Here is a 14080-nt window from a genome sequence, read left to right on the forward strand (position 1 = left end):
AAACCCAGACTCCAGTCTCGACATAGACAGTCAGGATAATCTCCATTTTTTAGAAAGTTCTAGAATCAGATTGAGCCAGCCAAACGTCAGAGACAGGTCTCTGATGGAGAGAAAAGGGATTCCTGGTCCTGACCTGAGTGGAGGCCAAATGAGTCAGAAAAGCTGGGGGTCAGAGCTCAGTCACATTGCGTGTGGAGCAAAGCTTTATTTTACTTAGTGACATTTTTTTTAAATTGCCATACGGTAGTTATCTATTACAGAGTAAGTGTTGATAAGGTTGAGAGATTCGCTGGGGGCCTGCCAAATGCGGGCAGGAGTTGGGGACCGGGTTCGTGTTCTGCAGGTGTCGCGCGCCGCCCGCTGGCCGCCCTGTGGAGAAACAGGACCTTGGCCCGGGAAGTGAAAGCGAAAGCGGCGGGCGCCGGGACGCCCTCGCTTGGAAGGCGTCACCGTGGACCAAATGGGGAAACGAAGTTGAGGCCCCGGGACTGGATTTCAGAGCTCAGTCAGCAGCACTTCACGGAAAGACCTCCGGAGCTGCAGTCCCGAACCGCCGCTGGTGAGTTCGTGCGGATGGAAACCTGGAGCGCTAACGGGGATGCATCCGAACCCACCCTTCCCTAGCTCCCGCCGCGGTCCAGCTTCTTGTCCCCCTGGAACCCGGAGGGTGTAAAGGCAGCGACTACCCAGCTCTTTGGAACTCCGCCTGCAGCAGGCGGGGGCGGAGTGAAGGAGGGGGTCACGGTTTTTATTTTTTTTAAGGATGAAAGCAGCTGAAGGCCAGGCTTCCCAGTTTCCTCTGACAGGCAGAGTGCCTTCTGTCATGGGGCACGGGGCACCCAGGGGATGTTTCAGGATAGGATCCGAGAAAATGAGAAGCCTATGGACGGGTCGGGCGTAGTGGGGGTGGGGAGGACCAGGTCAAGGATTGGGACTCCATTTCTCTAATTTCTCACCTTAATCCCGTAGGTCCCACCATGCGGCTCCCTGACCTGAGACCCTGGGCCTCCCTGCTCCTGGCGGACTCGGCTTTACTCTGGCTGCTTCAGGGGACTCTGGGGACGCTGCTTCCCCGAGGGCTTCCAGGCCTATGGCTGGAGGGGACCCTACGACTTGGAGGACTGTGGTGGCTACTAAAGCTGGGAGGGCTGCTGGGATTTGTGGGAACACTGCTGCCCCTGCTCTGCCTGCTGACCCCCCTGTTCGTGTCCCTGAGGGCCCTGGTCCCAGGGGCCTGGAGTGCTCCCCCAGTCAGAGTGGCTTCAGCCCCTTGGAGCTGGCTGCTGCTGGGCTATGGGGCTGCAGGGCTAAGCGGGGCAGTGTGGGCTGTGCTGAGCCCTCCGGGAGCCCAGGACAGGGAGCAGGGCCAGGAGAACAACAAGGCCTTGATGTGGCGGTTGCTGAAGCTCTCCAGGCCAGACCTGCCTTTCCTCGCCGCCGCCTTCGTCTTCCTTGTGATTGCCGTGTGGGGTGAGTCAGGAGAGGTATTGGGAGGCGGAGGTGGGAGAAGGCCCTTGGCACCAGCACATTCACCTCTCATCCTTTATGCTCTTTCAGGTGAGACATTAATCTCTTACTATTCTGGTCGCGTGATTGACATCCTGGGAGGTGATTTTGATCCTGAAGCTTTTGCCAGCGCCATCTTTTTCATGTGTCTTTTCTCCTTTGGGAGGTAGGTAATAGGTGATTGGGTCCATCTGCTAGCCCCACATATTTACAGGGGCCCTCACTTTCCTGTTTTCAGATCCTTTTGTGCATGAAATACAAAGTAGTTAAAGTAAAATACGCATGTATTTATTCATTTACCATTCATTTCATGCATACATTCATGTATTCCTTCGTTCACCATATTTGCCCATCTTCAAAGTGTATATTACATTATTATAGTACAAGTATGGTGTGTGTTGTACAAAAGGAGTTCATGTGTCAAATGCAGTGTCTCTCAGATGCCTCTCGACATTTTTATCCGTGGAATTCCATTTCTGTTTTCCGTCTTCTACCTTCCACCCTAAGTTTGTTTCCAAAGTCATCCTCCTGTCAGGTGGGCATGTCCCTCCTGGCCCTTCTGCCCTAACTCATCTTGTCACTTGCTGAAGATCTTATTCCGATGCTTATCACCTTTCTTTCCAGTATCTTTACTGTTTTCTACTTCATTTGCTTTTCCGTCCCTTGTTAGACATACCCAGGAGTCTGCTCTCTACTTACTAACTACCTAACTGACTAACTAACTAGTAACTAATGGGGCCGAGACTAGGATGAGGTGAGTGAGGCACCTAGGGTGCACTACTTAAGGAGTTGCTCACTCCCAAGGTCCTGCAAGTCCCTTGTGGCCTTGCTCTAGTACCAGCCCCACACCACTCCTTTGTGTGGTCATGTTTCATTTAGAATGCCTCCGAAACCAGTTCTTTATCATGCCTTCATTGCCTACTTGCTACTCTTTGTTGAAACCAATTATTCAAAAGTGAATTTCTCATTGATCAAGCTTTTTTAAAAAAAAAGTTAGTCCTCAGTTCTCTTTGCTTCTCTGTAGCACTTAGCATTTTAATAATATCTTATTATTGATCTCTTTTTTTCAGTTAGCTTTTATGAACTCCCTTTTCACTTCCCAATCCACTCTCCCTCCTCTGGAGAATTTTCCTTTTCTAGACCCTTAAATATGGACTTTTCTTGCGACTCAGTTCATTGATCTTTAAGAACGTTTTTCTGAATCCACTCTCGTCTCACTCCACATCCCCAGAGCTGCAAGTACATCCCATGCCCACCTGGTGGCTCCCTCTTCCTGTTCCCCTTCAGGAAACCATCAGTATCCTGGGCTCCACGCAGCAGCACTGTGATGCCTTTCTCATGTTCACAACTGGCCCTGTCATTTTTACTTTCAAAATGTGTCTCCTGTGGCTCCTTTCTCACTATGATCACCGAAGTCCAAACATTCATCATTTTATGTCTGACTATGTCCCAACAGCCTTCTAAACATGGTAACTAGATTTGTATCAGAAACCCATATTTTGTAAAATACCTGTTTCCATGCTTTCACATGTTTCCTTCATGTTTTATTGTAAAAATCTGGTTGGTCTAAGAGGAGTTCTCCAACTCCAGGTGCGATAGAGATGGGGAACAGCCTGACTCGGCTCCAGACACTGGGTGGCATGGAGTTCATTGCTGTGGTTCCTACAGTGAAGTATCTGGGACTAAGAAGAAGGACTTTGAGGGGGACAGAGGGAAGCCTGGACGAAGGCCAGGTTCCCAGTATCTTTTCATTTCTACCGTATTCTTCCCTTGTGTGTAGTACGGAGTGAACTCCATAAATACTGGTGAGTTTGTGCATGTTAGGCTTTTGTTCTCACGTCTAGCTCACCATGTCCTCTTTTTTCTTCCTCTGTTTATTCCTGCCCCTCTCGCCTCTCTTCCTCTCTTATTTGTTTCTGTCCTGCCTCTCATGGTATTCTTGCCCCATCTTTGTATTTCTTTTCATTCTGTGCTTTCTCCTCACTTTCCTCACTTACTCCCTCCTTCTCTGTCTCTCCCTTCATCCTCCTGTCCACTCCCGACCCACAGCTCGCTGTCTGCCGGCCTCCGAGGAGGCTCCTTCACCTTCATCATGTCCAGAATCAATCTGCGGATCCGGGAACAGCTTTTCTCCTCCCTACTGCGCCAGGACCTCGGTTTCTTCCAGGAGACTAAGACAGGTGGGGCCTGGAGTCCAGGTTTGGGGTTCCCCTGAACCCCCTGTCGCTCAGTTACCCTCCACCACTCAGCCTCTCCCCTCGCCTGCACCCATGGGGCCAGGGCCTGGAGCTGCTTCTCTCTCTTCTGGGCCGGGGTGGCGAGGCAGCCTCCACTGGTGTCTCCAAAAGTGAGGAAGGCTGTTCAGAGGAGGGGCTGTGCCAGAGGGGCGGTCAGGAGGGAGTCTCTGGGGGTTCTCATTACACAGGTCTCCTCACCTGCTCCTTCCTCCCCAGGGGAGCTGAATTCAAGGCTAAACTCGGATACCAAGCTGATGAGTAACTGGCTTCCTCTTAATGCCAATATGCTCTTGAGAAGCCTGGTGAAAGTGGTGGGACTATACAGCTTCATGCTCAGCCTGTCGCCTCGACTCACCTTACTGTCTCTGCTCGAGGTGCCTTTCATGATAGCGGCTGAAAAGGTGTACAATGCCCGCCATCAGGTATGTGTGGCGTTAGGGGGCCCTCCTGGAGGTCTTGTCTTCTCAGCCCTTAGGATGGCAGTTCTGACAGGCTTCAGATGGCCCACGACCCCGGGGTGTGTGTGTGTGTGTTAGAGGGAAGGAAGAAGGGAGGGCACCTTTTTCTGGGGAGAGGGTAATTTTCATCAGATTCTCAAAAGAGTCTGTACATAACCTTTCCCACAAAAGATTAAAATAGCCATTTAGAGGGTCTTAGGTAGAGAGTTTACCCCTTGATAGTCAGCACGAGTGTAGAGAAAGTGGAACGTGCAGTCAGGAAGACCTGAGTCTGAATGTTAGCTCCACCATCTCTATTTTTAAAAAATTGTGAAGTATACATAACATAAAATTTACCATTTTAACCATTTTTAAATGTACCGTTTCAGTGGCATTAAATTCTTTGATATTGTTGTGCAACCATCACCACCATCCATCTACTGAACTTTTTTCATCTTCCCAAACTGAAACTCGGTTCCCATTAAACAGTAATTCCCTATTCCTCCTATGTCAGCCCCTGGCAACCACCATTCTGCTTTCTGTCTCTATGAACTTGGTTACTTTACATATTCTATGAATTGGTTCACACAGTATTTGTCTTTTAGTGACTGGCTTATATCACTTAGCATAACGTCTTCAAAGTTCATCCATGTGGTAGCAGGTGTCAGAATTTTCCTCCTTTTTAAGGCTGAATAATATTCCATAGATGCACAGAGCACATTTTATTTATCCATTCATGTAGTGATGGACACTTGGGTTATTTTCACCTTTTGGCTCTTGTGAATGCTGCATGAGCAGGGGTGTGCAAATATCTGTCTGAGTCTCTGCTTTCAATTCTTTTTGATACATTCCCAGAAGTAGGATTGCTGGATTGTGTGGTAACTTTATTTTTAAGTTTTTGAAGAGACACCATACTGTTCTCCACAGCAGTTGCACCATTTTGCAGTTTTACTAGCAAAACACAGGGTTTCAATTTCTCCACATCCTTCTCCAGCACTTGTTATCTTCTGTCTGTTTTTAAAAAATTACATTCCTAGTACTTATTTATCTTATAACTGGAAATTTGTACCTTTTGACCACTTTCATCCAGTTTCCCTACCCTCGTATCTTTATCTTTCTATTCCGTGTCTCTTCTAAGATCTCTTCCTACGAATTCAGTATTTTATTTTTTTATATCCTACATATAAATGAGCTCATAGTTTTTATCGTTCTCTCTCTGACTTATCTCACTTGGCATAATGCCCTTAAAAGTCCATCCATGTTGTCACAAAAGGCAGGATTTCCTTTTTAATGGTTGAATAGTGTGTGTGTGTGTGTGTGTGTGTGTGTGTATCAGCTTTTTAAAAAAATAATAGCCATCATAATGATTGTGAGGTGATGTCTCATTATGCTTTGACTTTTGTTCCCCTAGTGATTAGCGATGTTAAGCATCATTTCATGTATTTAAATCTTTTTTGGAGAAATGTCTATTCAAGTCCTTTGCTCATTTTTAAATTGAGTTGTTTTTAAATTGTTGAGTTGTAGGAGTTCTTTATATATCCTGGGTATTATCCCTTTAACAGATATATGATTTGTAAGTATTCTCTCCCATTGTGTGGATTTCCTTTCATTCTATTGATAGAGTCCTTTGATGCACAAAAGTTTTTAATTTTGATGAAGTCCAATTTATCTATTTTTTATTTTGTTTCCTGTGCTTTTGGTGTCATACCCAAGAAACCATTACCAAATCTGGTGTCATGAAGCTTTCCCCCTGTGTTTTCTTCTAAGAGTTTTATAGGTTTAGCTCTTAGGTTTAGGTCTTCGATCCATTTTAAGTTACATCTCCACCTTCTGTTAACTAGCTGTGGCTCCTTGGGAAACTGCCCCTTCTTTGTTCATTCAAACACTGGGTGTTGTTTGAATTAGCTCAAATGAAGGTTAAAAAAAAAGTGAGTATCTCCTATATTGCCCAGCACTGAGAGCTCAGTAATAAAAAAATCCCTCCCTCCTTCGCTCTCATTTTATTCCTTCTGGACGTAAATGTAAGGAAGAGGGAAGGGAACAGTATGATTTTTTAGGTAGATTGAAGAGCATGCCGGGGCTGGAGTGAGACATGGGGTCCGCTGTCTTCTGTAGAATCACCCGTGTCTCCTGCATGCTTTTCCAGGCAGTGCTTCTGGAGATCCAGGATGCGGTGGCAAAGGCGGGGCAGGTGGTGCGGGAGGCAGTCGGAGGGCTGCAGACTGTGCGCAGTTTTGGGGCCGAGGAGCACGAGGTCTGTCGCTATAAGGAGGCCCTTGAACGATGCCAACAGCTGTGGTGGCGCCGAGACCTGGAACGGGCTCTCTACGGGCTCTTACAGAGGGTGAGAAGGCTGAGTGGCGGGTGGAAGGGCCCAGGGAGGGGCAGGGAAAGCGTGGGAAGCCTGCGGCCGGCTCTGAGGTCCCTGCTGCTCAGTGTGCTGGGGACAGGGAGGGGAAAGAGTGGGAAGAGTCTCGCTCAGCCTCGCCTTACCACCCCTCCCCACCCCTTTCCAGATGGTGCACCTGGCGATGCAGGTGCTGATGCTGAGCTGTGGGCTGCAGCAGATCCTGGCGGGGAACCTCACCCGGGGCGGGCTGCTCTCCTTTCTGCTCTTCCAGGAGGACGTGGGCCAGGAAGTGCAGGTGAGTTGGGATCCGCTCATGCTCTTTTTTCCCCTGTTTTTCTCTCTGGCTTCCGAGTCTTGTGCTTTATTGGTTCTCCTCAAAAACAGAAAACAAAACAAACAAACAAAAATCCTAGTTCATTGTGTTATGAAGAATTTAAAACATAGGCAAAAAACCCAAAAGACAAACTATAATGAACCCACGTGTATCCACCACCTGCTTTAATAGTTATCCATTCGTGACCAATCTTGTTTCATCTGTACCCCACCCTCTTCCCCCATTCATATTATTTTGAAGGAAATCCAAGATATAATTTCATCTGTAAATATTTCACTATGTGTCTCTAAAATATAAACATTAAAAAGTAAAACCACAAAGCCAATATCACACCAGAAAAGTTAACAATAATTCCTAAAATTCATCAAATACAGTCAGTGCTCAAATTTTCACATGTCTGATACATGTAATGTAAGTGTATATATTAAATTTATCTCTCTCGTGTATGTCTGTGGTGACATCAGCCATTGATGCTCAGTGCCTACATCCATTAACTTAGGAGTTGCAGAGATGGCGACACTACCATTCCTTTATTCATTAGCTGGAAGAGACTTCCCCTCATCTGCTATTTGGTTACCCAGTCATGCAGTTTGATTAGGAAGGCAGAGCTAGCATTTTGTTCTTTTCCTATATTTACCAGTTTTCAAAAATCATTAGTTACTTCATTTCAGGCTTTATTTTATAATTTCCCCAGACATTTGTTAAACACCTTTTATGTGTGGAGCGCTCGGGTGGTTACCAAGGTGAGGTAGGCACAGTGCCTGCTTCTAAGGCGTTCCCTGTCTGATGAGGGAAGATGGGCCAGTGCACAAGTAACACAAAAGTAACTGAAAAGGGCTGGGATAGAAGTCGCGCTGTGTGGGAGGGTATGGACGTCTCCATCCTTTACAATTGGAACAGTGGAGTATTGGTGCTGTTTTAAATTCATCCAAATCGCACATTGAAAGGTAGACAATCCTTTTTGGATGAGGGGAGAAGTGTGGCTGGGCCGGGGTGTGGCAGAGGTATGTGACGAGCTGGGAAGCTGGTTTCTGGTGGAACTATGTTTGATTAGCTGCCCCCTCCACTCCTGTTTTCCAGACCCTGGTGTACATGTACGGGGATATGCTGAGCAACGTGGGGGCAGCTGAGAAGGTTTTTTGCTACCTGGACCGACAGCCAAATCTGCCTCCACCAGGGACACTGGCCCCCCCCACTCTGCAGGGGCGAGTGGAATTCCAGGACGTGTCCTTTGCATATCCCAGTCGCCCTGACCAGCCTGTGCTCAAGGTGCCTGCAAGAGGCCACGTGGAGGGAACTGGACCCCTCGCTCCCTGCTGCTTACGTGTGACCGGGCATCACGGCCTGTACATCACTGGCTTCTGAGAAGCCCATCTTACCTGTGATAGAGAGACAAGGGGCGGGGTCCTGAGGGGGAAGAGGTAGGCCCCTTACTCTTTCCTGGCTTTTCTAGGGGCTGACGTTCACGCTACATCCCGGTCAGATGACTGCACTGGTGGGACCCAATGGGTCTGGGAAGAGCACAGTGGCTGCCCTGCTACAGAATATGTACCAGCCCACCGGGGGGAAGCTGCTGCTGGATGGGGAGCCCATCTCCCAGTATGAACACCACTACCTGCACCGACAGGTGTGTGGGGAGGAAGGAGGCTGGGAGATAGGAGGGAAGAAGCATGTGCAGACAGAGCATGGGAGGCCATGGAAAGAAACAGGAGTCCATTCTGAGGGAGGCAGGCGAGGAGGTAAGGAGGAGCCCTGCCCTGGGGGTTCACACCCCGGCCTCTGCTCCCATTACTCCACACAGGTGGCTTTGGTCGGGCAGGAGCCTGTGCTGTTCTCGGGTTCTGTGAGGGACAACATCGCTTATGGGCTGGAGAGCTGCAGTGACGAAAAGGTGATGGCTGCTGCCCAGGCTGCCAGAGCGGATGAGTTCATAACAGAAATGGAGCATGGACTGAATACAGGTACCTTCAGCCAAAAGAGAAGCTGGAGCTTATTCTTGGGGGCAGGGCTGTGTCCCTCTAAGTCCGTGTTTGCGGTCCCCTTGCCCTTTCTGGCTCCCACTTCCCCGCCTTCCCCAGCACCTCGAGCTGTCCGCAGGCAGCCCCAGCCGTCTCCACCCCAGCACCCTCCTCACACAGGGCCTTCAGACCTCTTACCCGGTGCTAGTGGAAACACCAGTTGTGTCCCTGCTTGTAGGGGGGTGTCGACGTGGTCACTTGTGTCTGAGGACGGTTGCTTCTCGGTTTCCTCAGATGTGGGGGAGAAAGGGAACCAGTTGGCTGTGGGACAGAAACAACGTCTGGCCATTGCTCGGGCCCTTGTGCGGGACCCGCGGGTCCTCATCCTGGATGAAGCCACCAGTGCGCTGGACGTCCAGTGTGAGCAGGCCGTGAGTACTGGGCGGGAGGGGCAGGGGACATGGGAACTGACAGGTCAGGTGTGAAGGGTCAGCCTGTGCGGAATCAGCCAGAGGGGGGACGACGGCCCACTAGTGGAAGGAGTGTCTGCCTTCTTAGTGGTGGGCACTGGAATGTAGAATATGTGTGTGGGGACCATCCCACTGGGGATTCTGCATGGCTGCCTCTCCCATCCGCTAGTACCGCTGAGAGAAGGGCGGCGCAGCCCTTTACCTGCCGCTCTTTCCTGCCTTCTCACGCTTCATGCCTTCTTTACCCACAACCGCAAGAGACGGTGCCCACTGGGGTGTGGTGTCCGTCCCACTCCTACCTTCCTGAGGCTTTACGATCCTCCCCTTCAGCTGCAGGACTGGCAGTCCCGCGGGGACCGGACGGTGCTGGTGATCGCTCACAGGCTGCAGACGATTCAGAGTGCTGACCAGATCCTGGTGCTCAGGCAGGGGGAGCTGCAGGAGCACGCCCAGCTCCTGGAGGGGCAGGACCTCTACTCCCGCCTAGTGCAGCAGCAGCTGCAGGACTGAGGGCCCGGGGACACTGCGCCCCCTCGTGGCCGTTGTCATGACCCGAGCAGCGCCCGCTTGGAGTCTCCCCGGGCGGTGCCTCTGGTACCTTAGTTAGCTGTTCCTGGGGCTGGAAGCATGATGGACATTTGGACCACGTGTGCTTTTGCCAGGGCCGGGGACGGGGTGCTGATGAACAGAGCTTTGTCTGGTGGCATAATAAGTATATTTTAAAATATCTTTCCTTATTGTATAAGTAGCACACATTCATATAGGAAAGTAAACCTGACCCTGGTTTCACTTCCCAGAGATAACCACGGTTACTATTTGGCTGGTTATCCTGTCAGTCTTTCATCTGTCCTTGATGTACGTATTAGGCAAGGTGACACACATGTTCATGAGGTTGCCTTCCGGTAGCCTCCCCATTCCCACCAGTGTTGGATATATTGGGGGGAACTAGGGCCTGGAGGGGTAGAGCACAGTTCCATAATGAATAATGTTACTAAAAAATTGACAATACCTACTGTTTATGGAGTTTTAATATGGGCAGGAACTATGCTGAGTGTTTTTCTTGTATTTTCATTTTTAGTCCTTATCCTCAACCCTGTGAAGTTGGTTATTATTATCCCTGTTTTAGAGATGAGGAAACTTAGTCTGAAAGAGATTAAATAACTTTCCCAAGGTTCTACAGTGATGGAGTTGGCGTTTGAATCTGGGGTCAGGCCTGACACCAGAGTCTACACTCCCAACTAACAAATTACATTGCATTTTATGTTCGTAATCTCTAATTCCTAATGAGATCAAGTAAAGCTCTTCCTTCTTGCTCCGAATAGCTCTGATTCCATTATCTTTCTAGTCCCATGGTTATAACTTCCATTCGTGGTCTTAGACTATCTCACCTCCAAAGAGGGTTCCCTATTGTTGGTTCACCTCGTCCAGCCATTGTTCATGAAGTCATTCTTTCTTTCTAGAAGGCACAGAGAACGATGTCACTTCTGTAAAACCCTGCAGGTGCTCTGCATCGCTTTCTGCTCAGGTCTTTCTCAGCGCACGCAGCGTTTTCCAGCCTGTTTGTCCAGCGCTCTCCTGTTGCTCCAGACACACCAAAGTCCTGCCCTCCTAATACCTTTGTGCCTTTGCATGTGGTTTCCCGGCACTACCCTCCCCCGATTTACCCCACTTTCTTCAGACTTAACTCAGGGTTTAGTTCTTCCAGGAAGCCTTCCCTTATCTCCTCTGTCTGGAGGAAGTGCCCTTTCCATGTGCACCATTGCTCTGGGGGTGCACCTCTTTCTCAGCCTTTATTAAACTCTGTAACCCTCCCCCCCTTTGTCTTTCCATTAGACCATGAACTCCTAGAGGCGGGGAGGGAGGCCATGTATCATAATAAGCTTTATACTGCCTGGTACAGGGCACGATTCATAGTGGACAATAATAAATGTCTGTTGGATAAATGCATAAATCTCTTTCCTCCACTGTCCTCATTCTCCATCATCCCTACATGGACCAACCACTGAAATCCAAAGCTGTACACAGTAATTGGTTACTGGGAGGGACTTACCATTGAAGGTTCCTATTCTAGGAAACAGAAGCTTTCACATTCCCGGAAATAGCAGGTACTTTCCAGCCCTAGCAATGCACCAGCCAGAACTTGTGTTGTTTTGGACTTTTTTCTGCCTGGCAACTATTGGGAGCAGGGTGGGGCCAGAGCAGGGCGTTCCTTATGCACATAAGCCTTTGCTTGTCCTGCTGCTGCCTAGCTAGCTGCTCCACACCTGTTCATCTCTCAGGTATCACTAGGGTGAAATATTCATTTGGTCAGAGTGAAGGTTGGCCTGGTTCTTTCCCCTCCCCACCAATTGCCCTTCCTCTGTTCATAAAAGAAGAATAATTTCTGTATCTCCCAACCTTATGGAACTTCAGCTCTCATGGAAGAAGACGACCTGTTAAAATTCTCTGATAGCCTCAGTACAGTGAGTCTCACAGACTCAATACTTGAAACCTGCAAGGCATCATGAAAATAATGGAGCAGTCAATCTCATTTCATAGAAAGGGAAACTGGCCTGAAATCACACTGCTAATCAGCAATGGATCTGGGAGGAAAACTCGGGCACTCTGATGGGCAGTACAGGAAGATGCAGCAGACCGTAAGATGTACTGGAATTTGTTCTCTCAAGGGAAACATCCAGGTGAACCTTATGTCAGGCACACAGATAAATAATCCCTGACAGTTGAAGTAGTCCCTCTAGATAGACAAACCCCTACATGCCTGGTGTGTCGTAACCATAGATACCAGTAATTCTGACTTGTCCCGGAGTTCTAGTTCTTTTCGTTTACCCCTCCTACCTTATAACACATTTGATTTCCTTTTCTTGTCACTTACCTTCAGTATCTTTCCCACCCAGTCATGTTTTACTCTTTCCAAAGGAAGCTATGAGTGGAAAGGGGAAGCCTTAGGAAACACTCAGATTTCTTTGGAGCCCCAAACAACCTCCACCCCGTCTGCCCTGCCCAGCACTGAATTTCAAGCCCTTTGTGCCCCCGTCAAGTGGGGTAACCACAGCATGGCTGTCGTGGATCAAGAGGAGGGACAGTGGAGCTAGACTTTTCAGGGAAAGGAGTAGGGAATGAGGAAAACAAAGATCTTCCTTGTATTGGGCTCTGAGTGAAAGGGGCACCTATTTATTTGAGTCTGATGCCATCTAGTGATTCGAGGAAATACTGGGTTTCCAACCCAAAATTTTATGGACTCGTGAATTATAATAATTCAATAATAATAACGATCATTTATTGAGTCATTCCTGTGTGCTACTGCTGTGCTAAGTGCATGATATACTCGTATATCTTCTTATCTTCAAGATAATCCTGTGTGGTAGATATTGCTCCCTATTCTACGAATGAGAAAATGAAGATTTAGAAACATTTAGTAACTTCCCTGGGTCACACAGCTAAAGAAAGGTAGACTCTGCCTAACTTTATAACAAAACTCGGAAGAGTTGCCTGTATTTCCTGTATTCACTTACCCTGTAACTATTCTTTTTTTTTAAAGATACAATTTATCTGAATAGGCAATATATTAATGTGGTTTAAAACTCAAAAGGCATGAAAAGGTGTACAGAGGAAAGCCTCACTCCCATCCTCCCGCATAGTTTGCCAATACCCTTCAATAAGCATCCCATGCTCTGAGCTTTATGCTTATCCTTCCAGAGAACTTTAATGTATATTGAAGCATGTATGTGTATATATTCTTCCTCCCTATTTTTACAAATAGCAGTTCCCCAAATTCCTTGTTCTGAACTTTACTTTTTAAACTGTAGAAATATATGACTATATAGTATTCTATTTTATAGAAGTACCATATTTCATTTAGCCTGTCTCCTCCTATCGATGGGTAGCTGGGTTATTGAAAGTCTTTCACTATTGTGATCAATGCTTGCATAGCCATTATAATACACATGTGCGTGAAATTCACTGGGATAAAATCCTGAAGGGGGAGTTGCTGAGTACAAGTGTATATATATTATTAATATTGATAGATACTAGAAAACTGCCTTCATAGAGATTGTATTAATGCATAGTTCCAACACCAATATGCGATTTTATCTATTTTCCCACATTCTCACCAACACAGAGTTTGGTTAACTTTTTAGATTTTGCCAATCTTATGGATAAAAAGTGGCATCATATTGTTGTCATTTGCTTTTCTCTTATTACCGCTTAAGTAAGAACCCAGAAAGAAAAATTGGGATGCAAGAAACAAAGATGAGAAACACACAACAACAAGAGCAAACCTGTCTAAAATATTGGTAAATTAGAAGGAGAAATGAAAAATGACTATAACTATAAAAATCATTAACAATAATAACTTTCAAATTTAATAACAAGACAGATAAATCACAAATAATGTGAGAAAAAGGCAGATAAAGAAAATCATTCTAAAATCTTTGCCTTGTTTGGAAGGAGGGTACAGATATTATCAACTTCAGTTGTTAATCAGTTGTTGCCAAGTTGTCATGTTAAAAATTTAGGGGTAGCTCTATATAATAGAATTTAAAACTCTTAGGCCAGTAGGGGGAAATTCAACATTATTTAAAAATTTAATCAATTTAATATCAATCATGAAAGGAGAAAAAAAGAAAGAAACATAAAAATAGAAAACAATGTATGATAATAGAAACAAATCCAGAAAACTTGGTAATCCAATAAATGTACATAACTTAAATTTAGGAGTTAAAAGAAAGAAGTTCTCAGAATGGATTGATAGAAGTGTTATATACCCTTCCCATGAGTGACAAAAAA

General features: G+C 47.0%; 2 protein-coding genes and 2 long non-coding RNA genes across 7 annotated transcripts in view; 1 reads left to right on the top strand and 3 right to left on the bottom strand.

Annotated features, from left to right (window-relative positions):
- The window catches only part of LOC109439660 (patr class I histocompatibility antigen, A-126 alpha chain-like), a 478827-nt gene that overhangs the window by 262281 nt on the left and 202466 nt on the right, over window positions 1–14080 (bottom strand). The window lies entirely within an intron of this gene.
- Window positions 390–10305, top strand: LOC141571645 (antigen peptide transporter 2-like). Its single transcript, XM_074332886.2, has 12 exons — window positions 390–559; window positions 970–1470; window positions 1558–1672; window positions 3556–3686; window positions 3960–4165; window positions 6327–6524; window positions 6697–6825; window positions 7945–8133; window positions 8318–8491; window positions 8666–8825; window positions 9117–9253; window positions 9623–10305. Exons 2-12 carry the CDS (start codon window positions 978–980, stop codon window positions 9800–9802), a joined length of 2112 nt encoding a protein of 703 aa, XP_074188987.2. The 5' UTR covers window positions 390–559; window positions 970–977; the 3' UTR covers window positions 9803–10305.
- On the bottom strand, window positions 4480–6904 carry LOC148758853 (uncharacterized). Of its 2 annotated transcripts, none has more exons than XR_016020338.1 (2): window positions 6768–6904; window positions 4480–6620 (listed from the first exon to the last, which is right to left on the bottom strand). It is a non-coding gene; the product is annotated as an uncharacterized LOC148758853 (long non-coding RNA). The 2 variants fall into 2 exon arrangements; XR_016020337.1 differs by having other exon boundaries at window positions 6706–6845.
- On the bottom strand, window positions 9855–12701 carry LOC141571646 (uncharacterized). The gene is made up of 4 exons (XR_012496580.2): window positions 12165–12701; window positions 11690–11783; window positions 10681–10748; window positions 9855–9989 (listed from the first exon to the last, which is right to left on the bottom strand). It is a non-coding gene; the product is annotated as an uncharacterized LOC141571646 (long non-coding RNA).

The sequence above is a fragment of the Rhinolophus sinicus genome, chromosome 2, assembly GCF_057876585.1.
Source record: "Rhinolophus sinicus isolate RSI-liver-muscle chromosome 2, RSI-T2T, whole genome shotgun sequence".
NCBI lineage: Eukaryota > Metazoa > Chordata > Mammalia > Chiroptera > Rhinolophidae > Rhinolophus > Rhinolophus sinicus.

Excerpts from the sequence above, each read along its gene's own strand:
- LOC141571645 (XM_074332886.2), top strand. The coding sequence starts at position 978 with ATGCGGCTCCCTGACCTGAGACCCTGGGCCTCCCTGCTCCTGGCGGAC. Across the intron at positions 8,492-8,665 it reads ACCACTACCTGCACCGACAG|GTGGCTTTGGTCGGGCAGGA; the intron begins GTGTGTGGGGAG and ends TACTCCACACAG. Across the intron at positions 8,826-9,116 it reads GGAGCATGGACTGAATACAG|ATGTGGGGGAGAAAGGGAAC; the intron begins GTACCTTCAGCC and ends CGGTTTCCTCAG.